The 27,374-nt window shown below is 47.6% G+C and overlaps 1 protein-coding gene across 1 annotated transcript in view; it reads right to left on the bottom strand.

Annotated features, from left to right (window-relative positions):
• NPEPPS (aminopeptidase puromycin sensitive) overlaps nt 1–27,374 on the bottom strand; it is a 100,445-nt gene that overhangs the window by 41,374 nt on the left and 31,697 nt on the right. The window contains exon 3 of the mRNA XM_054992481.1: nt 8,284–8,361. Coding sequence (XP_054848456.1) covers nt 8,284–8,361 — 78 coding nt within the window. The remainder of the gene's footprint in view (nt 1–8,283; nt 8,362–27,374) is intronic.

The raw sequence follows: 27,374 nt of genomic DNA, 5'->3' as shown, positions 1-27,374 counted from the left end.
ATCGAGAAGTCTGTGCGTTTCATTTCAGTTCTTACTGCACAGAGGCTGTGCAGGCAGGCCAGGCAGTGGGGGGGCCATCCAGCAACATTCTGTTTTCCTTAGTAGCGACTTTGTCTTCACTCATCATGCAACCAGTTGGATCCAAAGGGGAGAGACTGAGCCCTTAGCGTTGTCTCCGTTGGTGGGCAGGGGATGTGTGCAGCACGCATGAGTGCATTTTTTCTTCAGCAATTGCACTGGTATTGAGAGGCTCATAGGGATCAAATTGTATAACTCCCTGCTTCGTGCCAGGGAGGGGAGCAGCAGATGGCATGGAGCCATTGGCGCAAGCATCACCATCGTCAATCACCATCCCTCTTTGTGCATTTTTTACACACAATGCAAGGAAAAACTGGCAGCATCCATGTGGATTTCAGCCTTTGAGTCCCTGGCTGCTGCAAAGGCTCATGTTATGCAGATTAGGGAGAAAACTGAAATGAAAACTGGAAAGTACGGATTAGAACCATTAAAATGGAAAAGAAAAGACAATTAAAGAAGAACTGCACTGAAGGGGTCCCAGGCATGTGGAGCTGGTTCATGTCCATTCAGTGGCCTTCTACTGCTGCTGTCACTCGTTTAGGTGCAATGGTGCCAGAGCCAAGTACAATGGTGTCAGGACTAAAAATGTCCTCCAAAGATAACGGGCTGAGGAGCACCAGGGGAAATTTCATCTTACCCAAAAATCCTTCTGGCTTTTTAGGTTTTCTGATTAAAACTGTTAACCCACCATTAAATGACAAGGCGGTAGCAGGCGTATGCATACCCAAGTCTTTCCAGACTAGTATTCCACATGGAAGGACTGATCTGGTCAGATTTTTTATTTTCTAGCATAACAACAGGACTCTCTCACTGCATGTCTTCCTTTGATTTCTCCCGTTTCCTTTTCTTTCAACTCTGGGTTAACAGTTTTAGTCAGAAAAGGAGACTGGCAGCCAGCAATTTGTCCAGTCTCCCACTTTTTCTAGTAAAAAATAGGGGGGGGGATCCTCCTCCTACTTCCCTTTCTGTGAAGGGAAAGCCAGTTTCTAGGCCTCCCTTTCTGTGAACTTTTAAGGACAGTGCAAGGAGAAGCCAGTGCCTGGTGGGTTTAAACACGGAGTCCCAGCTGCTACAAAGCAGTTTAGGATGGTGAAGAATTGCCCCTCCTCGTGGAAACGAAACTACAAGCCACAGGAAAACATGGCATAACAGTAGGACTTAAAGGTAATAATTTATTGGCTTTGTCCCTAAAGCAGAATTAAAAAAAAACATTGCTGAGCTGCACTGGAGTACTGTCCTGACCCAGCACCACTTTGCCAGTAAGTTTCCTCCCACTGTGTGCACCCACCAACACTGCCCTTCTTTGGGGTCCAGGGCTACATGAGTTCTCATGTGCCTGAGAAGAAACTCACTAGATCAAGGGTTTTTTGGATATGGTTCTTGGTTAAGTGTGAATACAGCCTTGTTTCCCACCCCCCACCCCGAAAAGAACAGTGCGTGTGCACAGCTGCCCAACACTCACCTTGATGCACACCTTCCCCAACCAACCATAAACACAGAACCCCATTGTTGTGTGCTCTCAAACTTGGTGGGTTGATGGTTTAGAGGGAGGACTGTGTTCTGTGAGATTTTGGTGATGTTGCATGCAAAAACAGCTGCCCCACAGCTTCGTTTCCCCACCCCCTTGAAAGAACAGTGTGTGTTGGTGTCTGTGTGGCCAACAAACATGCAAAAGGCCGAAACTCATGAAAATGAAAAAAAAACACCGGGCCAGTTCCAAGCCAGCACTGCCCCAGCCAGAACAAACTAGTAATGGGATGGAATTATTCCAGCACTCCCAGAACCGAAACTGAAAACAAATTTTCTCAGTGCACACCCCTGAAGATGACCAATATGGCTCTCTCTGGAATTTGTTCCTCTTTCGGTGTATGCATGCCAACATTCTCTAATATGGTGTCTATTGATGGGTTTCCTGGTAATATTCTGTTACCATGCTTCTTTATCCCTTTCACATTAATTATCACTTTTCAATTTCCCTTCCTTGTCCCTCCTTCATACTCCTTCCTTTCTACTCTTTCCTTTATTTCCTTCCATTACAATCCATCAATAGGGACCCAAACCAGCTTTAAGAATTCTCCCCTTCTTCATTTTATCCGTATAGCAGGCCTGTGAGGTAGGTTAGTCTGAGAGCGTTTGACTGGGCCCAAGGTTACCCAGCTAGCTTCCATGGCAGAGGGGGAATTTGGACCTAAGTCTACCAGATGCCAGTATGACACTAACACTACACAATACTGGCTCTCATTTCCTTTATCACTTTTCAAATGCCTGTTGTTCTGTACTTCTCTTGCTCGCTTTGGGATGAGCTAGATGCAATGGAAGGATAGAGAGGTGCAAAGGGATTGGCAGAAAGGGGGTTAAACTTCAGCCACCTCCAGAAAAATTCAGGCCGCAGCCACAGCTTAAAAGGTAACAAGTGACCAAGCACACACTTTAGTTTCATTTGTCTTTACGGTGCATGTGTGTGTGTGCTTGAGGCTACTTCAACACAACAGCTCCACCACCTGCAGAAATGAAGGTACAGGAGAGACTCAACAAGAAGCGAAAGTAAATAATGAGAACAGCCAAGGAAAAAGAAGGAGAATAGTGGATTTATGCTGCCCAAGGCTCAGCCAAGAAAACCTGTCCCACCCTCATAGCCCCTGCCACATCCAAAATCCTTTCACACACACACCAAATAAAATTTATCATACACAGACTTACTGACTTCCCAGTATTGGTGTCAAATACTTCCCCACGTAAAGAGCAACTAAGGCTACCTACCACAATTTCAGTTGGGCCTAGTAGTTTTTTTGGGCCTCTACAGAAACTGAAATCCGCCATTTTTCCCCACTGAACATTTAATTTGATGTATGGAAGAGAGCTAAGACTCCTTTTGGCAGCTATTTTGTGATGACATTCCCTATTCTCTCACAAAACTGCAGCACTGCCCAGAGGCTCAACAGTAACCTGACACACCTATCTCCAACACTGCTAGTCCTCACAATGAGCAGCTTCAAAGAGAGATTCAGTTCAGTTTAAGGCTCCTGAGATGCAATTTATTTGTAGATTTTTGCACTTTCAGATTTGGGATTTTAAAATAAAGATAAATTAGCTTTTTCATTGCACTCACCAGGAAGGCACTTTCTTAAGTAGAAACAAATGAGAAGTGAAGGAAGACCTGAAGGACAAATCCCAGAATTCCACACCCTTCAGTTTCTGAATACAGGAAATTTTTGCATCTCTAGACCTTCCTGACACTTATTTTGAACCAATTATTGCTTGTGTTTAGGGAGAGTCAGCTCGACTTCAAGGCAACCAAGGTATGTTAAATTTAAGATCAGTTCCAGTTAACTAAAAAAATAAAAACCCACCCTACTCCAAATGGGTTTGCGGTTCACGTTCATTTTGCCTCCCTGATCACATGACCTATTTTATGCCCCTTTTGCAGCATGGAATTCTCTAAACATTCATTCAGCACAACTTTTTAAGTGTCAAGAAACCAGGGGGGGAATAATTGTGGGGGTTTAGAAGCATTATGATTACTGCACCCATTTCAGAGTGCATCCTGCAAATTCAATTCTCACAGGGAAGAGGTGGTAAAAAAAAATCCTTTCCACACCATACCCCAAATTTATGGAGACACCTTTACTGAGAAGCGGTCCCTATTCAATGCAAACCAACCCCCCACCTGACTGGATGACATGCAACTTAAAATGATCATTACCAATAAACACTACTTGAAATTTAATGAACAGTGCTCTGGTACCACACAGTGTACACATTTTGGACAAGAGCTGTTAGTGCCTTTAAATTAAGCAAGTCCAGCTCTCTGTGCTGCTAAAAATTAAAATCTAGTAGCATTAGAAGAAGCACAGTTTCCAGATTACTGGGGTGCCTTTTGAGATGTTCAGGCTGCATGGTAACAAATTCTGCAGAATAAAAAAAAATGGCAGAGGGGGTTAAAAACAGGACATGATACAGTGACAAGTATCTTTGATTTTATTTTTATTCTGTGACCACAAAAGCAATAGCTCTCTGCACTAAAGGGCCTTCACAACACCCTCTGGCTTAGCTTGGCTGTCTGTTCTGGAATTTAAAATAATCAGCAAGAAAACAAATTCAATGTCCAGGTGTTGCTAGGCTCCGTAATACCTGCAGCTAACAACCCCTTCAAAGCCCTGCCAAGTGAAAACTTTCTGCCCGTCCTCAACTGCGTAGCTAGAAATATTTTTTCACAACCGTGCACTTTTTAACCGTGCCCGTCCTCAACTGCGTAGCTAGAAATATTTTTTCACAACCGTGAATTTAAAAAGTAGGACAATGGCTGACACAGATATCTGACAAGAGACAGAAGGTACGACCATCACTTAAAAATAACTGCAATAGAAGAAAATTTACTCCAGCTGGGAGAAGATATTCTATAAACAAAAGGTCTGATTTCAAAAACATTGCATTCCTAAGATCAAAAAGAAACCACAGAAGTGCTAACCTCCTGTTTATATAAGCTTGCTAAATTTGTTTCAGTAAGAGTTTTCTATTCTATTAGACAATTTCTTATTTCACTTTGGGAAGGGACATGACTTATGAACCACTCTGGTATCTCTCCCCCCCACCCCACCCTTAAGTTGTCTCTGGTTGAAGCGGCGGACACACAATGCCCACAGAAACAATTATGGTTGCACTCTCAATGCCAGAAGGGAGCTACACAGTTCATTCCCAGTGAGCAGCTGGCAAAAGCACAGCCACTCAGTCAAGTTGTAGAGAATAAGGTCTTCATGAATTCAACGACAGCATCCTCAGCCATGTTAACACACTAATACCTAGGGTCCCTCTTTCAAGGAGGGTGTGCTATCCTAGGACACTAGTGTAAGGACAGGATAGGGACTAAAGCCACGAGGGTAAAGGACATGCTTCTCCCCCAACATCCCCCAATATCTTTCTTACACTGTCACTCAGGGCCTCTTCATACATTACTAGGGGTGTGCAAGGAAAAAATTTTCAGCATTCTTGTTTCGGCTTTAGCCGAAACAAGAATCTCTTTCGGATAAAGCCGAAAGCCGAAACAGCTAGCCGTTTCGGCTTTCGGCTTTCAGCTTTGTTTCGGCTTTCTTTCGGCTTTCTTCAATGGGAAAATGCCTCCGTCTTCCCGGACGCCTGGGGGAGGCATTTTCCCACTGAATCAAGCCACAATTGGTGGGGACCTTCCTCTAACCCCTCTCTAACAACCCCCCAGGTTTCAGACAGATTGGACTTTGGAGGGCCATGTTATGGCCCCCCAAAGCAGGTCCCCCTATCCTCCCATAAGAAAGCGAAGGGTGAGCATATTGTTAGCACGCTGCTGCTCATCTTTCTTCATTATTTCCTATGGGGAAAAAAAATGCAAAATGCCCCCAAACCCTCTGGGGCCCTTCTCCCACCCTTCTTCCCACACACATACAGGTACAGCTTTAGGTTACACAGCAGGGGGGCACACCAAAGGGCATGGCAGCAGTATCTTACACAAAAATAACACAACTCACTTAACATCAGAGAATCACAAAAGCACAATTCCTTTCAAAAACACTTTATTTCTTGAACAGCTTTAGGTTACACAGTAGGAGGGCACAACAGGGCATGATAGCAGTGTACTACACAAAATAATACAACCCACTTCACCGTTTTTGACAGCAATTGTGTTTGGGTGATTCTCTGATGTGAAGTGAGTTGTATTATTTTTGTGTAGTACACTGCTTTCATGCTCTGTTGTGCCTTCCTACTGTGTAACCTAAACCAGTTAAAGAAATAAAGTGCTTTTGACAGCAATTTTTTTGGGGTGATTCTTTAATGTGAAGTGAGTTGTGTTATTTTTTTGTAAGATACTGCTGCAATGCCCTTTGGTGTGCCCCCCTGCTGTGTAACTTAAAGCTGTTCAAGAAATAAAGTGTTTTTGACAGAAAATGTGCTTTTGTGATTCTCTGATGTTAAGTGAGTTGTGTTATTTTTCTGTGTGGGGGACTGCTGGTGTAATGTGTCATAATGCTTTGCTACTTGTACTTTGAAAGGGAGAAAATAATTTTTAAAAAACTTTATTTTGTGTTGTTCGTGTTTTATTCTTTGTTGTGCAGTTGGTTCCCATCATAGGGAACAATGGGGCTGGCTGGCCAGCCATCTCTGTAGGTGGTGGGGGAACTTGAGGAAGGGTGTCTGTGGTTCAGGTGCTCTTTCACAGGGACCAGCTGGCACTCAGAAGTGTGCCCACCATTGTGGCACCCCTGGGCTGTGCAGAATTGGCCAGGGAAAGAGAATTTAGAAGTTCCCAGCATAGCGAACAAAGGGAGAGGGCTGGCCTTTGCCAGCCTGTTCCTGGGCTTATGGGTGTGGGGCTGCTGGGGGTGGATTTGGGTCTGTGAGGGGCTAATGTGGGGATTTGGGTCTGTGTGTGGCAGCTGGGGGGGAATTGGGTTTGTGTGGGGCTGTAGGGGGTGGACTTTGGGGGCTGAGAGCACCTACTTGGGGAGGCCATGAAATGCCCCCCCAAGTGGGAGCAGGCTGAGCCTTGGTGGGGGGTGGGAGTAGAGGTGGGAGAAGGGCCCCTGAGGGTTGGGGGGCATTTTGCATGCAAAATGCCACCCCTGGCAAGACAAGCCTCCCCCAGATGTCAGTGGTAGAGAACAGAGCACCTACTTGGGGAGGCCATGAAATGCCCCCCCCCAAGTGGGAGCAGGCTGAGCCTTGGTGGGGGGTGGGAGGAAGGGTGGGAGAAGGGCCCCAGAGGGTTGGGGGGCATTTTGCATGCAAAATGCCACCCCTGGCAAAGGAAGCCTGCCTCTTCATTTTTTCCCCATAGGAAATAATGAAGAAAGATGAGCAGCAAGCAGCATGCTAACAATATGCTCACCCTTCGCTTTCTTATGGGAGGATAGGGGGACCTGCTTTGGGGAGCCATAACATGGCCCCCAAAGTCCAATCTGTCTGAAACCTGGGGGGTTGTTAGAGAGGGGTTAGAGGAAGGTCCCCACCAATTGTGGCTTGATTCAGTGGGAAAATGCCTCCCCCAGGCGTCCGGGAAGACGGAGGCATTTTCCCATTGAAAAAGCCGAAAGAAAGCCTAAAGAAGCCGAAACGTTTCGGCTTTTTTTCTTTCAGATAAGCCGAAACGTTTCGGCTTTCTCTGAAACGTTTCGGCTAACCCGAAAGAAGCCGTAACACTTTTGTTTCGGCTTTCTTTCGGCATTCAGAAAGCCGAAACGCACATCCCTATACATTACATGTTTAAATGTGTGCTTAAGATACAAATTTTGAATGTAATGCACATGGACATCATACAGGTACATTCTTCCAGGAGGTACGACTGGCTGATTTGACCACATTCCACCATGTTTAACCTGAGGACTTTTCCCTCTGCTCTGTTTGGCCAGTGACTCTGGAGGAAGGATGGGTTGCTGGTCCTTTCCATTGGCAGGTGCAAGACACCTGGAGTTGTCTATTCTGTAGGGACTTTACTGCAACCACACCTGCTCACTGCCTGTAGCAGCTCTGGCCTCAGTGGGTCATATTGAGCAAGGACTGGTAGGAAGGGAAGAAGGTCAAGAGAAAAATTCGGACTACATGGTTATTTCATCCCTTTCCACTACAATTCCAATTTATTCTCCTCTCCTCTTTTCCTTTCAAATACCTTATTAAAATCAAATCACTTATACAAGGTATTATATTGGTTTGCCAAGACATTAAAACCCTTCTTAAGAAAAAAGATATGAGAAACTCAATTCCATTTTTTTAAATTGCCTCTGTACATGCATTCTTTATAGTGGCGACCACCTTATGGAATGGCCTACCTGAAGAGATCAGTCTCTGCAAACTGTGCAAGATCAAATAGTATCAGGAGGGCTTTCATACACAGGTAATAAAGCTGTACTGTAAGGAACTGGTTCAAAGAGATGCTTTGATAAAGTCTGTTACTGTTTATTATTTCATGTCAAACTGCTTGTTTTGCTTCAACATTGTTTCAAATTTCTGCAATCTATACCCTATTATATTGTTTACTGTTGATCGTGTTGAATTACACGGTGTAATTCACCTTTAGTCTCATTGAGAAACGCAGACTATTAGTAAAAATAAATACAGGAAGGAGAGGGAAAAGACAATATCATGCCCTCCTGTCCAGGGATAGAGGAGCATGAAGTTTTGGGCCACAGCTAAGATGGAGGCCAGCTTAAGAGCCCAAATCTAGAGAGAATTCTGTTGTACCTGTTTGAAGCGTGCTGGGGAAAGAAAGAGTCACTTTCTCATCTTCATTCTGGTAATTGAATCCCGTGGCGTGGATTTCTGAAAAAGGAGGGACAGTGAATTAGTGAACACACAAAGCTTGGACACAGCAAAATGAACCAAAAAATGATTTCATATACTGCTTTAAGCAATTTAAATCTCTAGTGCAGAGAACCCAGAGAACATCAAGCATCTGGCAGAAGGGGTGGAATTTATAGCCCTTATGATGTTAGAGGAATAACTTGAAACTTGAGGGTAACTTTCTCCAACAGCTGAAGAAACAATTCAGTCTTGGAGACCCCATGAGAGGGCATTCATTTGGACTATTCTCATGTTTCCCTTTCATATTCTCCTGTTACTGTTTCATCTCCTCATCCTGTTTGTATAGACTAGTTAAGGGGTCCCCAACATGGTGCCCATGGGCAGGGGGTTGAACTAGATGGTCTGTATGGCCCCTTCCAACTCTATGATTCTATAAATTGTGCCTGACAACACCTTTTTGGTGCCCACCAAGTGTTTTTAGAAAGTGGGTGAGCCAGGTGGGACTTTTGCAAAGTATAGCTTTGGATTGGCTGTGCAGATTTTTTAAAATATTGCTTTGGCAGAAACTGCGTCCAAAGCACAAGGATCTTCACTGCATGACTGAAGGTAAACTGTAGCAGCCATTTTGTGGCTGGCTGTCTCCTGAGGCAACCATTTTGGGGCAGCCATACTATTGCTGCACCCACCACATTGTGTCAGAAATCCAAATGTGTCCACAGGCTCAAAAGGCTAAGGACCGCTGGATTAGCTGCTCTGCACTGACGTGGACCTACCTGTACAACCTACCTGTACATTAAGATCTTCCTCAGAAGGCCTGCTCTGGGTGCCCTCACAACCAGAAGCACAGTGAGCAAAGTCATTGAAGACAGGGCCCTTCTTAAGGTTAAGTCAGGCATAACATGAGAGGTTATGTCTAGGATCTCTCACTTTTTAAAAGCAAACTAGCAGCCCAAGCCAGCACCTTTGAAAATTGGGAAAAGATCGCTTAGAGAGCAAACCAGTGTTGTATGGCAGTTTGAGTGTCAGACATGGGTCTGGGAGACCAAGGTCCCACTCTGCCGTGGAAGTTTGCTGGATGACCAGGAGCCAATCACACATAAAAATCCTAACCTACCTCTAAGGGTTGTTGTGAGGATAAGTGAAGAAGGAATGTTGTAAGCCACTTCAGGTCTCCATTGGAGAGAAAAGTAGGGTATAAATGAAGTAAATACATTAATGGGTGCAGGAGTTCAAACAGGTATGACGCTTGTACCTCTCCCCTCCCATCAGCCTTTGAAGTGACAATTTAACTTATGAAAGATGGAAGGAAGAAAAGGGCTAATTAATCACACCCCAGCAATTCCTTCCACAATCTTTAAAGCAGCCAAGCAGATCTGCTAATTAGCTTCCAAGAAAACAAAATAGCTTAGCAAAGATTTCTCCACCACCACTACTCAGGCCCAGCCTTTATGGAACCCCCTTCCAATGTGTGCATTACTCCTTCCTTACTGACCTTTACATATTTGGCACAAGAGATATTGTTTGGGAGGATAGGAGTTACCCAACAGTTTTAAGCTGCGACATTATTTTACTTTTGTTGGCCTTATGATGCTCTGAATTCTTTCTCTATGGTTCTTGCTTCTATGTTTCGGTATTTTGACTTGGTAATTTTTTTAATTGTAATTTTTCAATTGATGGTAGTTGCTGGAGGATTAAAAGTTTTATCTTACTATATAAAAGGCTAACCATGTTTCAGACAACTCACTTCCTACCCCGGTGCGCCTTCAGAGGGTGCTGCCGTGGAGGGGAGCCCAGAAGAGGCAGCTCGTCCCTCCAACAGTGCGCCATGGCAGGAAGCCCAGGCTGAGATCAGACGCAGAGCAGGTGGCAATGCCTGGCCCTCACCTCCACCCAGCTGGGATCAGGAGCAGAGCAGGTGGCAATGCCCGCCCCCCAACCTTCACCCATCTGGGATCAGGTGCAGAGCATGTGGCAAGGCCCACTCCCGAGCATCACCCGACCGGGCTCAAGAGCGGAGCAAGAGGCAGTGCCCGCCCTCTTCACACAGCTGGGATCAGGCATGGAACAGGTGGTAATGCCCGCTTGCACTCCCTTCACTTTCTAGAGACCGTTGTATTTTTTCCCCACAACGGGCATTGTTACTAGTTATGTAATAAATATGCAAAGATGGTCTGCTTGGAACATGACTGCAACTGCCTGAACTACAGATTACTTTTCCCCCATGTCAAATCCAGCTAATTTAAGATTTGAAGAATCCAATGTAGAATTTAAAAGACAAAACATGTTTGTAAAGCTTATGAGTGCAACAGGCAATTTTTAAAAGACTAGGCAGTAACTAATAACTTCAGTAGTAACCACAGAAGGTGTTCCCTCATAAATAGATGAAGTCCCACATCCATAAGCCATATGCCTACCCTGGCCTTCTCCCACCCTTCTGCTCATTCACTACAACCTTCTTTTGTCATGAGGTCTGAGCATAACTAAACCAACATGGGTGGGCCTGCTGCAAAGAATGGCTTTTGTGTAAAAGGGCAGGCACCTATAAACAAAGCTGAATAACTGCAAAGGGAAATCAAATATCTGCACAATTCAACACTCTTGCTGTGAAATTGCAATACTGGGTTTTATAAAAACTGAAATTCTATAGTCCTTGCTTTTGTTCCTCAGATGTACTAGTTCAGTGCAATGGTAAGAGTGTCAGACTAAGATTGGGACGATCAGATTCAAATCCTCGCTCAGCCATGGAGAACTTGCTTGGTGACCTTGCACCAGTAACACACTCAGCCTAACGTACCGCACAGGGTTGCTGTGAGGATAACATGGAGAAGAGGAGAATGTTGTAAGCTGCTTTGGGAAGAAAAGTGGGGGTATAAATGAAGGCTGCGCCGCTCACCGACTACCCCAAGAAAGGGTGTCCTAATGAGATACAAAGGGCACTGGACACAGAAGCCGCCTTCCACGGACTCCAAACCGCCCTAACAGAAAGCACCACCCTGTGGAACCCCAATTTCAAGTGGCCATTCCAGGTCTAAACTGATGCCTCGAGCACAGGCCTTAAAGCTGTCCTGGCCCAAGAACGAGACGAGGGGGAAGTCCCCAGCCTTTTCCCAAGCCAGAAGCTGCAGCCTCTACAGCAGCACTACGCAAGCATAGAGAGGGAAGCTTTGGCGATTAAGTGGGCTGTGGGGGCCCTCCGATATTACCTTGTTAATAATCCTTTTGTTCTGGTGACTGATCACGCTCCCTTGCAATGGTTGCACAGAAGGAAGGATCACAACCCATGGTTTTGTGGTGGTCTCTCTCTCTCTTTCTCCTCCCCTTTAGAGTCTCCATCAAGTATTGGGCAGGCCCCCCACATCTAGACGTGGACTTCATGTCCTGGATCTTTGAGCCAGACCCTGCAGCCCCAACGTCCCTGTTTAGGGTGTGTGTGTGTCTGGGGACGGGCACTCCGCTCCCCCTGGACTTGCTCCAGCCGCCCCAAGACTCATCACCACCAGAGCTGGCAGAGCAGGCAGCACCCAGCAATGGTGACCCGACTGGAGCCAAGGGGGAAGCAGAGGAGGCAATGCGACCATGGTCCATGCCACTGCATGGAGCACCAGCTGGCCAGATGCCAATGGCAGGAGCTGCGGCAACAGCAGGTGGAGGGGGCACAGCGGCAGGCGATGGGCCAGAGCCCGGTACACCCCATGGAGCCCACCAGCACTCAGACCACAATGCAGCTGCTGTAGCCACCAAGTGGAAGCCAGCCCAATGCCAATGGCAGGAGCCACAGTGGCAGACCGTGGTGGAGACATGGCGGCAGGCAACAGGGGCCAGGGCCAAGCACACCCCACAGAGCCTGCCGGAATGGCCACCAGGCACAGCCCTATGCAGCCAGGCACTCTCCTGACAGGGTAGGCCTCTCCCACCCATTGTGCAGAGCACAGGGCAGTGGCCCAGGCACCCAGCAAGCCATGCGCTCCAGACCAGGTCCCCATAGGGGCAGCGTGCCTCCAGGAGGCTGGGACATCTGTCCCAGAGGAGTGGAAGGCACGCAAAATCAGGTGGAGCAGCCCAGCCAGCCCCACTCTAAGGATGGGGTATGGGAGAGAAAGGAGGAGCCTGGTCAGGGGAGGAATGCCCCAGAGTTGCCCTGACAGGCCAGCTCCCCTGGCAATCACCCCAGGGATGGAAGGAAGCCACCTCATAGGGCCACAGCCAGAGGAAGAGGCAAAGACCCCCCCCTAAGATGGCCCTATAAAGTCAGGCTTGTTAGGGGTAGGATGTGGAGTGTTTAGGAGATGAAGGTGAGAGAGGGAGAGGAGGCAGAAGAGACAGAGAGGAGTGGGAAAGAGTACGGAAGGGGTGGAAAGAGAGCAGGAAAGGCAGCCGGGTCAGCTCCTCAGGGGAGAGGATGCGAGGGTGATGTACACCCCTCCCCCCTCGGCCTGCCATACAGGAGGCCATGCCAGCCCCGGTCACGCCTAACTCACATCAAGAGGGCAGATGCAGTCTGAGACCCACCAGCACTCTGGAGGGACACAACAACTAACAAAACAGTAAACTGATTCCTTAAGAGAAAACCAGTAGGTGCAAACCAATTCAGCAAAAGTTTAGTGGTTCATTGTTGGAGGGAACGCTTCCCATGCAGGAGGTTCCATGTTCAAACTTGGCATCTCCAGTTAAATATTCTCAGTCAGACACTGGAAATGCACGCTCTCAGTGCAAGACCCTCAATTAACCACTGTTAGGGCAAATCAATGGCCTGACTCAGTAGAAGGCATCCATTTCACTAACACGGGGTTTTAGGCATGTGTATCCAGTTTTTCTACTATTCCACCTATATTCTGAATCCAAGTTGCCATTCTCAGCAACCTCATTTCAGTTTGCACTCAGAAGTAACACCTCATTTCAGTCTGCACTCAGAAGTAGTGTTGGAATAGAAAGCTTCTGGAGACATCCAACTGTTCCACAACAGATAAGGACCTCTCTCTCTCTCTCTGTTTCAACTTCAGCTATTCAGAAGGACGGGGAGAGCCAATATACTCCAGATGCATGTGCACATGGCCCTGTGACTAGGAACTGTATTCCTCATATGAAACAGAGGTAGGGGCACACAAATGAACTGCTACTTCCTTAATCCCTTCTTAGATGATACAGTTGCTTTATTGCACACACTGGTGGTATTTGAAAAGAGGACATTCAATGCAGAGAGGTACTCCAACTGAGATAATCTAGTTTCTTATAAGTTTAGCCCTACTAGAGATAGAGGGGCAGGGAGAGTATGTGTACAGTTTGTACCAAAATTATGAATTACGGCTGAAGGGATGCTCTTTCAGACAGCCTCTCTAGGCGTAAAGTGCTCTTCAGCTAAGGCTTAAATTGAAAGTACAGAACTGATTAATTTCATGGGAATTTGCCTCTACCTACCCAAAGCAATCTGCCTGGAAGCTAAGACATTCTCCCCCCCAAAACCCTTTCCATTAAATAGTGCTGAGAAACTAAAGTTCTCATAGCCAAACAGAGCCCAGTTCACCAGAAATCATAAGTTCTGAGCCATAAAGCAAGTAGTTCCTGAAGTACTAGTGCACAGAAGCTGATGCGATGTACTAGGCATACAAGTATGTGCTAGGACATATTTTAAAGTTCATAGACTTAAGTCAAGAAAAAGCTAAAGCTTTATTCATGCTTTGGATGAAAAGTTAACATGATTCTGTATGTCTAGTTTTAATGCCACCCCTTTTCTTAAAATGTTTCTTCACACGCATTTTGAAGGCTACATTCAGGTACATTTTCTAATTCACTCAAAAGAAACCTCCTGATCTGAAAAATATTCTTATGATGTATAAGTACAAGGAAGTTATTAAGGCTCATCAGTTCTAAGCACCTGAAATAAGCAAAACTGAGGCATTAACAGAGTGCCTTTCCCTCACTCAGCAAGCCAACACCACGGAAGGATTCCTAAATCAGATATAGTATGGTTGCCAGGCAGGTTGGAGCCCCAGCATTCTGCCTTTTGACAAATGTATTAGGTCTGTATTATAGGCTATTTTGGAAATGCTTTCAGCCACATGAACTCAGAGCTAAGCTACAAGAGATGAATTACACAAAGACCTGCACATAAAGGGAGTCGCATTGTTAGCAGGAAGCTGAGTTTTAAAAGAGATTGGAAGGCTTTATCAATTTCTCCTCTCTACAGAGCTAGCGAAGATTGCTCCTCAGAGGGTTTGCAAATTTCCTCTTCACTTCCCAAAGGCTCTGTTTCACTTCCCCTTCTAGGAGGCAAAGAGGAAATAAACCCTCTGAGGAGCTATCTTTACTGGCTCTGTAGAGAGGGGAAATTGACAGAGCCTTCTGATCTCTTTTAAAACTCACCTTCCAAGCTAACATTGCGACTCCCTACACATGAGTGTCCTGGTGTAATTCGTCTCTTGTAGTTTAGGTCTAAGAGTCTAGCCTCCCTCTCCCCATCAAAAAAGGAAAGTATGTGCATACATACACAAACTTTTAAGTAAGTTTGATTGGGAAATGCTTTATTACACACAAATATGAAGGAATTAAAATAAAAACAGAACCCCCAAGAGAGCGAATACAATCTGTGCACAGACACTGCGGTTTCCAGTCAGTTATGCTAGGTATGCCAAACACTGCCACTCACATCCTTCTAGTCTAGTGATGCTACAACTAGGCACTGTTTGTATTTGACAGCATGGCAACATTTGTGTATCTGTTTCTTGCATTTGGCAAGTCTCTGGATTACCAGCTGCAGTCTAGGAGACCATAACTATATTGAGTTCCCACAATGGAAAGGCCAAGATCAACGTTTACATGGTCATGCAAAGATCATGACTTAAATTACTGTAGTCGGTAACCACCGGCTGATCAATGTAATCTGTATTGTGCTAAAAGGAGAGAAACGTGTGATACTGGTTCTTTGCCTGTAGGGAGGAAGGTGGGGTGTGTGGGGGTGGAATGCACCTGAAGCAAATATTGCTCTCTCCTCTGTTCAGCATCAAGCTCCCTTTCCATCCTGCCGAAAGACTGCCATGTTCAAGAGAAAACAGGGTTAACATACCTGTAACTTATGTTCATCGAGTTCTTCTGTGCTGACACACATGGGGACTGCGCAGGCGCAGGCCAGCCGCCGGAGAATTTTCTAGAGCTTCCATGGCTCCGAAGGGGCCGTTTGTCGCGCGCCTCAGCGACCGTTTTCCCGCCCAAACGGTCACGTGATCCTCCAGCGACCAACGGCCCCTTCCCTCAGTTCTCCCTTGCCGCCGCTTGACCAACACACTTCAGCCGTAACACCTTAAAAACACCAATATCCGTTACAGCCATCACAGTATTGTGCATTGGAGTTCACAGCGGGGTAGGAGGGAGGGTTGTGTGTCAGCACAGAAGAACTCGATGAACATAAGTTACAGGTATGTTAACCCTGTTTTCATCTTCGTTCTTCTGTGCCTCCACACATGGGAGTGTACCAAGCTTCACACAATAAGGAAGGCGGGGGTGAAGTCCAACACAATTTTATTAAGCAAACAAGATCAACAATAAATAGATATGCATATATACATCTATGTAAAAATACTGTGTAAGGACACATAAATACTCAATATTTACATATATACACACCCCCAGGTACATATATACACACTTTCACTCAAGGGTACCCAACAGGTACGTCAAGAAAGTCATACCAAAACTCCCTCAGGAAAAGAGGGAGTGTAAGACAGCCTTGGCCACAGATACATCCTGCTCCGCATTGACATCAACGGCGTAATGCCTGACAAAGGTGTCTGCAGAGGACCATGTGGCTGCTTTACAAATGTTAACCAGGGGCACCCCCCTGAGGAGTGCCGAAGAGGATGCTTGGGACCGCGTGGAATGGGCTCTGACATGAAGCGGGCAAGCCACCCCTGCCAGGGAATAGGCCTTGCTAATGGCCGCCACAATCCACCTAGACAGGGTCTGTGAGGAAGCCCTGTTACCCTTGTCCTTGGCCCCAAAACATACAAACAGGTGAGGACAGGTGCGGAATTCCTTTGTCCTATCCAGGTAATAGGCTAGGGCCCTCTTCAAGTCTAGGGAATGAAGGGCCTTTTCCCCCTTAGAGGAAGGTTGAGGAAAGAATGCAGGCAGTGAGATATCCTGCGAGAGGTGGAAGGCGGACACCACCTTGGGCAGGAACCCGAGGCAGGGACGCAGAACCACCTTGTTGGGATGAAACACAAGAAAGGGAGGGTCAGACCGCAGCGCAGACAGCTCACTGACCCTTCTGGCCGATGTGACGGCCACCAAGAACGCCACCTTGTAGGATAGCATATCCAAGGGGCAGGTAGCCATTGGTTCAAATGGAGGCAACATGAGACGTGAGAGCACCAAGGACAGTGACCACTGAGGCACTGGCGCCGACACAGGTGGGTAAAGATTGTACATGCCCTTAAGGAACTGGCGGGATTGTGGGTGAGAAAACACCGTAGCACCCTCAACTCGGGTGTGAGCAGCTGATATCGCTGCCAGGTGGACCTTGAGGGAGGAAACCTTCAAGCCCAGGCCACGCAAGTGGCACAAATACTCGAACACAACCCCCAAGGGACTGCTGTCAGGCACCACTCCTCTGGCAAGTGCCCAGAGCTCAAACCTGCGCCACTTGGCCGCATAAGCGCGCCTAGTGGATGGCCGACGAGCATTCAGGAGGACCCTCTGTACCTCGTCAGTAAAGCCTATCGGGGAGGAACGATCCGCCAAGCCGTTAGGTGCAGCTTCCTGGGATCGTGGTGGACTAGGCTCCCGTTTAGGAGAAGGTCTTGCCGAGGGGGCAGACTCACATACGTCCGTTGGGACATCCGCAGGAGCTTCGGGAACCAAACCTGCCGTGGCCAGAAGGGGGCCACTAGGATGCAGTCCGTCCCGTCCTCCTCTATCTTGCACAGGACCCTGGGAATCAAGGGGAACGGAGGAAACATGTAGTGCAAGCCCTGCGTCCACGTAAACTGGAAGGCATCCCCAATAGAGAGGGGGTCGCTCCCTGCCCTGGAACAGAACGTGTGGGCCTTGGTGGTCGCCGCAGTGGCGAACACATCTATCACTGGATGACCCCACATCTGGAAGATCGGCCCAACGTACTCTACGTTCAGTTCCCACTCGTGTTCCAGTAAAGGGACCCTGCTGAGGGCATCTGCCCGGGCATTGTCTGACCCAGCCACGTGTATAGCACGGAGCGACACGCCGTTCTTGATAGCCCACTGCCAAGTGAGTGTGGCTTCCCGGCACAGGGCCATGGACACTGTGCCCCCCTGCTGATTCACGTAGTACATGGCAGTCGTGTTGTCCGTCTGCACCAAGACATGACGATTTCTCAGCAGTGCTGTAAGAGACACAAGTGCGAAACGAATGGCCCTTAGTTCAAGCACATTGATATGGAGGGTCTTTTCCCTGTCAGACCAGACATCTTGCACAGCCACATCACCACAGTAAGCACCCCATCCCATCAGAGAGGCATCAGTGGTAACCGTGATGTCATGGTGTTGATACCCAAAAGGGGTCCCTCTAAACAAGTTGTCATCAGACAGCCACCAGTCCAAGGAGGAGAGGATGACCCTCGGGATAGAGAATTTGAGGGACGGAGGGTGCAGTAGAGCATCGTACCTCCGCACAAACCAGTTCTGGAGAGGGCGCATACGCAGCCTAGCGAAAGGCACCACAGAGGTGGCCGCTGCCATATGCCCTAGTAAGCACTGGATAGCGCGCACAGACTGGAACCGGTTCCTTTTAAACATGGACACTAGACCCCTTAGGGACCGAGCCCTCTCCAAGGGGAGCAGGGCCTTACCCTCCACAGAGTCCAAAAGTGCACCAATGTAGGACACCTTGCAGTTGGGCACCAGTTTGGATTTCTCCAAGTTCACCAGGAGCCCCAGGCGTTGGCACGTGCTAAGTACCAAGCCAATGTCCTGCACCAGCCTAGACTCTGAGTCAGCCACGATGAGCCAGTCATCGAGGTACGGAAAGATAGTACAACCTTCTTCCCGTAGGAAGGAAACCACAGGGGCCACACATTTAGTGAACACTCGTGGGGCAGTGGACAGGCCAAAGGGGAGCACCTTATACCGGAAAACCCTTTGCCGGTAAACAAAGCTCAGGTATTTCCTGTGCTCCTTCCGTATGCCCACGTGAAAGTATGCGTCTGTTAAGTCAAGAACCGCAAACCAATCCCCCTGTTTCAGCAAGGCGATCACAGCCGCCAACGTTACCATTTTGAATTTGGTCACCTTGAGGAAGGCATTAAGGCCCCTCAGATCTAAGATGGGACGTAAGCCCCCATCCTTCTTAGGGACCAGGAAGAACCTAGAGAAGAAACCCTTTACAGAGTCGTCATAGGGCAATTCTTCCACAGCACCCTTGGCCAAGAGCGACACGATCTCCGCATCCAGCTCGGCCATAGTGTTATTGACAGCTGTCAGGGGTGAACTGCATCTAGGCAGCTCAACAAACTCCAGCCCGTACCCCAGTTCAACAATAGTTAAGACCCATGAGTCAGATGTTATTGACTCCCACTCAGAGAGGAGTGGACTAAGTCTGTCCGAAAAGTTCAGGGATACGGCTGGCGTGACCTGTCAGTACTGCCTCCCGGCGCCCTGCTGTTCTTTCTGCAGGGCCGGTTGCTGTGCCTGACGAGGTTTGAAGGGCCGACGCCTCCTCTGCTGTTGTGCGGGAGGGTAGGGCCGCTGCTGGTAGGCAGGATACTGATGATAGCCCGGCCGCTGCTGTTGGTATCTGCCCTGGTAGTGGTAAGGGCCGGACCGGGGAGCGTACCGTGACCTGGAGGAGGGCTTGTCCGCTGGAGCCAGACCCAAGGACCGCGCCGTCTGCCTGTCCTCTTTTTTCTTTTTCAGGGTCTCGTCGGTCGATTTGGAGAACAGCGAGTCCCCTTCAAAGGGCATGCTCTCCACCCTGGAACGCACCTCCTGGGACAGGGCCGTAGACCGCAACCAGGAGTGGCGCCTGAGGACCACCGCCGACGCCATCCCTCTAGCAGCAGTGTCAGCAGCGTGGCTCCCAGCGTTCATCTGCTGCTTAGACAGCCTCAAAGCCTCCGTCTGTAGCAGGGACACCACAGCCTTCTGCTCAGGAGGGAGGTCCCGGGTATAGGATGCCAACTTCTCCCAGAGGTACAGCTGGTACCCTGCCATGATGGTCTGGTAGTTGGCAATCCTCAGACCCAGCGAAGCGACGATGTATTGGCGCCTGCCCATGGCATCAAGCTTCTTGCCCTCTTTATCGGCAGGCACCGAGGAGTGGCCCGATCGTCGGGGGTTGAACTCCTCTGTGACCAAGGAGGAAGGTGGAGGGTGTTTCACCAACGCCGGCCAGGTGCCCTGCTTGATCTTGTAAAGCTGCTCGATGCGCTTGGACGTTGGAGGTTGATCACAGGGCACCTGCCACACCTTCTCCACAATCTCCTCAATACCCTCGAGCATGGGGAAGCCTACGTACGCCGGATTATCTCCATAGATACGTTTGAGGAGCTTGTCCTTGGTCTGGGGAAGTGCCGAAGAGATGTCCATCTCGAGAGCCTTGGCCATCCTTGCCATCTGATCGGCGTAGATGCGGAGGTCCTCGAATGGCGAGTCCGCAGATGGCACTAGCTCCTCAGCCGGCGATGGTTCGGACCAGGACTCCGACTGGTAGCCGCCAAAGCTCTCGACATCCTCCTCATCGGAACCGAGCTGGGATTCCGGAATCTGGAGCGGAGGGGGAGCCCACGCCGACCTCGACGTCGAAGGCCTCGGTTCCGACACGGAGAAGCCCGCAGGTGCCCCCTCCCATTGGCAACGGTATGGCGAGGGGAGGTAGGAAGCTTGCCGATGCCGGGACGCAGTGGACCGGACTGATCGGACACTGTCCCCGGAACCATGCCGCTCACGACCGACCAGAGGTGGAGACGGACGGACAGGCGACGGACGGCTCCGACGAGGAGATGGGCTCGGTTCCAGCCTCGGCGACCGAAGGGCAAGCGATGGTCGGCTCCGACGGTGCGGGCTCGGCTCCGGCCCCGACGAGAATTCCGCGGGCACCGTCTCGAAGGCCATCGGATCCGGCACCTGCACGGAGATGTCCTCTGGCTCCGGGGAGCCCAGATGAGGGGAAGGCGTGTGAGGAAGCACGATGACCTCCTCCTGAGGAGCGGGACGCGGCGACCGATGGTGCTTGGTCTTTTTCTTCTTCTTCGGTGGTTCCGAAGAAGAACTCGGAACCGACGCGCTCCTCGCCTTCGAAGGGGACCTCGGCTTCGACCTCTTAGGCTTCGTCGGAACCGATCCGGCCGTCGGTTCCGACCGGGGACTCGGTACCAGGATCCTCGGTTCCGAAGCTGGTCTCGGATCCGACCTGGTAGATGAAGCGCTACGGGGCGGCCGCACCGGTCCCTGCGCTGGAGAGGCCGCTCTCGACGCCGAGGTACTCGGGGGACGCGGTTTCGACCCCGACCTCGCGGAGGCCACTGAGCCAGCTCTGGAATGCCGTTCGGCAGAGGGGCTTGGGCCGGCCTTGGAGGAGGGCAACGGAGCGCCTCCGGACATGACCGTCTGCCACAGGGAGGAATTCAATCGGGCCTTGCGCTCCTGCCGGGCCTTGCTGGTGAAGCCCTGGCAAATTTTACAGGCCGTCACATTATGGGTCTCTCCCAAACAGAACAGGCACAGTTCATGGCCATCGGTTTTGGCCATTTTCGTGTGGCATTGGAGGCAATGCTTGAAGAGAGCCTTTGAGGCCATCTTCAGGGGCACGCGAAAGGAAGGTCAAAAACAGTCCGAGTCAAATTACCGAGTCCACAACAATGTCCAAAACGAGATCCGAAGAATAGTCGAGGTCACGAAGTCCGAAGTCAAAAGCCAAGTCAGAATAAAGCACGAAGCACAAAAAAGCACAGAGCAACGAAGCTCACGTTCTCTCCAAGCGGCGGCAAGAAGAGAACTGAGGGAAGGGGCCGTTGGTCGCTGGAGGATCACGTGACCGTTTGGGCGGGAAAACGGTCGCTGAGGCGCGCGACAAACGGCCCCTTCGGAGCCATGGAAGCTCTAGAAAATTCTCCGGCGGCTGGCCTGCGCCTGCGCAGTCCCCATGTGTGGAGGCACAGAAGAACGAAGATGAAGAAGCTGTTTCCATGAAGGACTTCAGCTACAGCCTCGTCTTGCCAAGGAGCATACTGGTAGACTTTAAAAGAACACTATTGCACCCCCATCCTGCTTTTAACGCTTCACAAGTAAATTCTAAGTTCTAAAAATAGGCAAAGGAATAAAACTGCATGAAAACACTACTCACAACTGCTGGCTCTAAGGTACTCTTCAGACAATATATTACTATTTAATAAGGATTGCAATGGAAAGACATTAACACCACACACCCTCAACTCTGAAATAAAACCAGGTCTTTAATCTATAGCAAACATTTTTGGAAAAGTCTGGAAGTCTTACATTCTACATTTTCATTTTAAAGCATTAGTCCAACCTTAACAGCCACTAAACTGAAGTAAAGAATTGATGAGAGATAATGCACAGGTTTGCACTCTGCCTTCAGGGAACACTTTTCATTTATATCCCTTTGCTAGGGAGCCCCTGGGAGGATTCCAGGGCATGTTCTAAGTCCACAATCAGTTCAAGTGGGACACCGACCAGACCTGATGGACCTTACTGTTGCCTTTCTTGAACTGAATGCATGACCTTCAGCACACATACTGCAGCTGAGATTGCAGGGGAGGGGCAGCAATGGCAAGCAAGCTATTTTTCAGAGACGCCAAACCACTCACCCCCAAATTTCACACAGTTTACTCGCATAAAAACTGGCCTTGTCCCTTTTTCTTCAAACATTCAAAGTGAACTTTGGCTATGCAAATTAGAGATTATTCCTATTTCAGCCTTTATATCCAGCAAATACATGCATAAAAGTGGGGAGACAGTAGTTTTTGTAATATATGGTCAGAACAGCGTGCCACGCAGCTCAAAGTTCCCAAAAGTCATTGCTACTCATTTATGCTACAATTTTACCTAGTGACAACCAATTTACTGATGTGTCCCAAAGAGATAAATGCAGCCACAGAACCATCACAAACACACTGAGGACATGGCAGCCACCAGGCACATGACATTCTAAAGATTAAAGCTACAAACCATGGATAAATGTGAAGTCTGAAACAAATTACTGGTAATATTATTGGTTAAGAACGCAGTGGATTTTGATCCCTGCTATCTTTAGATTTCAAATGGAAAACAAACATGCTCTAACAAGATAGCACGCCAATGTTCTCAACAGACTGAAGGAGGGAGGGGTTGAACATCTGCTTTAAGACAGTTTTCACAGAGGCTGGAAAGCACTCATATCCCAACTATAAGGGCCATTAAATCCTGCCAAGGACTAGCCTTTGAACAGCTTTGAGGATAATTTTTTTAGGTAATGTGGAGTTTAAAAGGGAGGGCTAAAGACTATCGACAATCGAAGTGTCCACAGCACGAATGTGCACGTGAAAGAATTCTTGTGGCTGCTCCACAACTTTCACCTAAATATACAATGGCACAACAATTGTTTTACTGCACACTGGTTAGCTCTTAACCACATGATTAGGATACTCAAAACCAATGACTTGCTTTCTTTCTCCTCCTCCCCATCATTTCATTTCAGGCACAGCAGCAATTTTTAGCCTACAGAGAGGTAGGTGATGCCATTTTGAGGTTAAATCGTTCCAGTCTTACTATTAGCAGAACAGGTAGCATGAAAATCCTTCAAGTAGACTCTTCTTTCACTGCACATCCCTGAACACCAACCAATATTACTTTCCCACCTCCATTCTCTGTTTTCTACATTTTACCTATATTTGCCACTTGGAACAGGGAAAATGCCAAACCTCTGTATGCTTAAAAATAGGTACTTGCACCTTAAGTTTCAAATATTGTTCCACCCCTTTGAATACTAATACCAGACTCTAGTGCTGTATCCTTAGAAAGTGGAAGGGGTTGTGTGGGGAAAGCGCATGACAGGAGCAAAGACAGAAGAATGAGGGAAGGCTGCCGAGACCAGGCTGCATTCAGACATCGCTTCAAATTAACATCACACAGATGGTGTGTGATGCAGGAATCCAGCTTTAAAAGAGGCAGTTTGTGTTTAGCAAGCAAAATTAGAGGAGCAGCAGGATGGTGAGGTGAGAGCTGCTCCATGGCTCTGCCCCCTTGGCTGGTTCCTCACTATGGAGTGTACCTCTTGCTGCTTGCTTTTTCTTGGTCTGCTGCTTATCCCCTTGGTGGTGTTATCCCTGCCCCGTGTCACATTTCTACGATGTCACATGACTTTTTGTCATGCTTGAAACTCAGCATATGCCAGGTTTGGAGTATTTGAAGACCACTGTCCTGTAGAGTGCCATACTTGGCTTCGTGGAATATTTGTTCATAGTCCAAACAGTCCATTGACAGCATTTCACCACTATACGATCCGTAACCAGGGGCAAAGCCAGAAGCAAATTTGTCCAACTGGCTGCAACTTCTTGAACCAGCAATCGTTTATGTATAATTTTGCTGAGCAGAAAACAGGATTGCACTTACTTGTAACGGTTGTTCATCAAGTGGTCTTCTGGGCAGACACACAGGGAAGCTGCACATGCACAGGCCAGCCACGGATGTTCCAAAGCTCTTAGAGGCGCAAGGCGCTCACCTAGCCTTTTCCCATGTTTCCCCTCAGGCACAGCTATAAAAGGCTGGACAAATGGCTCCCTCCCTCAGTTTTCTAAGCTGTCGCTGTAGAAGTAAGAAAAAAGAGCACATGGAGGAGGGAGGGATGTGTGCCTGCACAAAAGACCACTCGATGAACAACAGTTACAGGTAAATGCAACCCTGTTTTCATCATCGTGTCTTCTGTGCAGTTCCACATGGGAGATTAGTGAGCTAATTTACCAAGGAGGTGGGCATGAAGCTCTTTAACGGAAGAGACTCTTGAGGACAGCCTTGCCCATAGCTGTGTCCTTTTTGAAGTCTACATCAATAGCATAATTCTTGATGAATGTGGATGGAGGAGACTAGGTGACCGCCTTACACCACTAGAGGGATGCTCAAGTTGAAGGCTGACAAGGTTGATTGAGCTCTTGTAGAGTTCACTCTTATGTGCAATGGGCATGGTTGTTCAGCTTGATTAAAACAGTTCTTAATGAGTCAAACTATCCAATTTGAAATGGTCTGTACAGTGACCTTTAGACCCCTCTTTGGGCCCTTTAAATGAGACAAAGAGATTGGGGTCCTTTTGGAAAGGAACTGTCCTGTCCAAGTAGAAGCACAAAGCATGTTTAGCATCTAGGACATACAAAAGTCTCTCTTTGGCAATCGTAGGAGTAGGGGGAAATACCCATTAAGACAATGACCTGATTTAAATGAAAAGCCGAGATGACCTTAGGTAGAAAGGAGAGGCTCGGATGGAGGACCACCTTATCTGTGAACATCTTAATGAAAGGAGGGCCATGTCTCAGGGGTTGCAATTCACTTACTCTTCTAGCTGAGGTTACAGCCACCAGGAAGGCAGTTTTAGCTGTCAGAACTTAAAAGAGCAGGTAGCTAGTGTCTTGAAAGGTTTATACATGAGTGAAGTGAGAACCAAGGAAACTCCCCTGGGGAATCAGCCTAGATGCTGGAGGGTATAGGTTTGCTAAACCTCTGAAGGACTTGCATTGAGGCTCAGCAAAGAGAGATTTCCTGTCTATATTGTCATAGTAGGCCAAAATGGCAGCCAGGTGGATTTTAATGGAAGAATTAGCCAAACTTTGATCCTTCAGCTGGACGAAATAGTGCAAACAGATGGCAATGAGGCCAAGACTGGGTTCAAATTGTTGCTTGTGGCCCCAAGAGAAAATCTGGCTAGGTACGATTTCCTGGTTGATGTTTTCCTAGCTTCCAACAGGACCTTCTGGATTGAAGAGGAGAAATTCAGTCCAGGGGGGATATGAAGCAAGCAGGCTGTCAGTTTCAGAGTGTCTAGGCTGTGGTGGAGCACCATGTCATCCTGTAGCAGGTGTGATGTTAGGGGGAAATGGTAGGTTCTGCCCTGCACCATTTGGAACAGAGTTGCAAACCAGGTTTGCCTCAGCCAGTAAGGGGCTATTATGCTCAGCAAGGAACCTTCCCTCATCATCTTGCTGAGAGTCAATGTCATAAGAGGAAGAGGAGGGAATTAATACAGGAGGATGACTGATAAAGGGATCTGAAAAGCATCCCCAAGAGAGACCTTTCTCTTTCTTACCCATGAATAATATACTGTCCTTGCTCACTATGTGTATGGCAAAGAGAGTGACTCAATTCTGGATAGCCCATTCCCGTATCAGTGAGGATTCCTGGGACAGAACTAAAGAAGAACTGAGGGAGGGAGCTGCTCGCCCTGCCTTTTATGGCCATGCCTGGGAGAAAAGAGCATGAAAAGGATAGGCCTTTTCTCGCAGCTCTAGGAGCTTTGGAACATCCGTAGCTGGCCTGCACATGCGCAGTTCCCATGTAGGACTGCACAGAAGACACGATAATGAACATATATTTTGATGACTGTTGGCTGTTTTCATCTTAGCACATTTAGAAAGAGGTCTACTTGAAGAATCTGTAGTATATTATACTAGATGTGATTGCAACATCTTTGGGCTTCTCTTTACTTGTTGTACTCATTCAAGATTTGATTTGTAACAACCTACAGTTATAAACAAAGAAATATGACTACAACTGTGAAAGGCTAAGCCTCCATAACACAAAGCATTATACATCAACAATTTGTGTTGCAAGGAATATTTAGTACAGATTTAAATGACTGTGCATCTTACAAAGCAATTCTTGAAATTACATAATGGTCAGATGAATGTGTCATTTAATGATTTGAATTTATAGGCCTCCAATATAAAAAAAGCTTGGATCTGTGCCAAAGGTTGCTTGCAGTTATGTTTCAAAAGAAGGACAAAGTCACTGTTCAAACCAGAGTTACACTTGCTTAGCCGGAGGCTGAATTTACTGGGCTGTACAGCTCTACATTAGGAAACATTTTGTGCCACTTGTGCTTCATACAACCTGAATGATATACAACAAGGTAACTTTTCTAAATAAGTATAATTAACTGGATGCTTAAATGTTAACTTTAGTTTACATCTCAAACCCAACTGAAGAATTCCATTTTTTCAGAGTTGGATCCTTTAAAGAAAAAGGGCCTTCTCAGTTGTGGCATGAAAACTTTGGAACTCCTTCCCCAGGAGATTTGTCTGTCTTCCTTTATTGTTTCCCCCAGCCTACGACATTTTTATTGGATGATAGGTCAGAGGGAGGGTGTCTTGAGACACATTGTGGGGCTTCCCTTAAAGACTGTCCAGAGGCGTCTTGAGAATATTGCACAGACTATTCAGACTACATATGTATGTGCCTATGAAGTAGGCAGTTGACATAAACCTGTGTTAGGATCAGCCTCTCCCCTCAGTTGGTGACACATATGCCTGCATTGATTTATGTGCATACTCACCACAGTTTTTAAAGTTTTTTGGGTGCTGGGGTGATTTTTTTTTTAATAGTAGCTTCTCAGCCATCTAGCCACTTTGAAACTTTGTGATCCATCAGTAGAAGACCTTTGACGAAGACAGATCTTTGCTTTGGTTCTGGGAAAGATGTTCAGGTGATACTTTTGTTGTGGGCTCTATGTGTTATCTTAAGCAAACCTTCATCCTTTTATCACACTGATCTTCCAAATAGAAATAGTCAGATTCTTCCTGATAAGACCTTGCAAGGTAAAAGTCCTGCATGAAATGTTATGATAAAGCACTTTGCTAGCAACACATAGCCTGGCTAAAAACTATGATTGGGTATTGTACACTGCTAGGTGAAGGGTCTTTTGTTTGCTGTAAAGGTGGAGCGTAGAAACTGTGCCTCTTTGGTTCTCTGCTATAAGACAAGCTGCTTTCTAAAATACAGTGGTTCAGGTATGCTAATTCTGTACAGTGTTAAATGTTAAACAACTTCTTTGCTTCTGGGCAAAGTTTTTTAAACCTGCCAGAG

Source organism: Eublepharis macularius, chromosome 12 (assembly GCF_028583425.1).
Source record: "Eublepharis macularius isolate TG4126 chromosome 12, MPM_Emac_v1.0, whole genome shotgun sequence".
Classification (NCBI taxonomy): Eukaryota; Metazoa; Chordata; class Lepidosauria; order Squamata; family Eublepharidae; genus Eublepharis; species Eublepharis macularius.
Note: the sequence above shows the minus strand (reverse complement) of the source record. Positions and strands in the feature narration are given on the sequence as shown.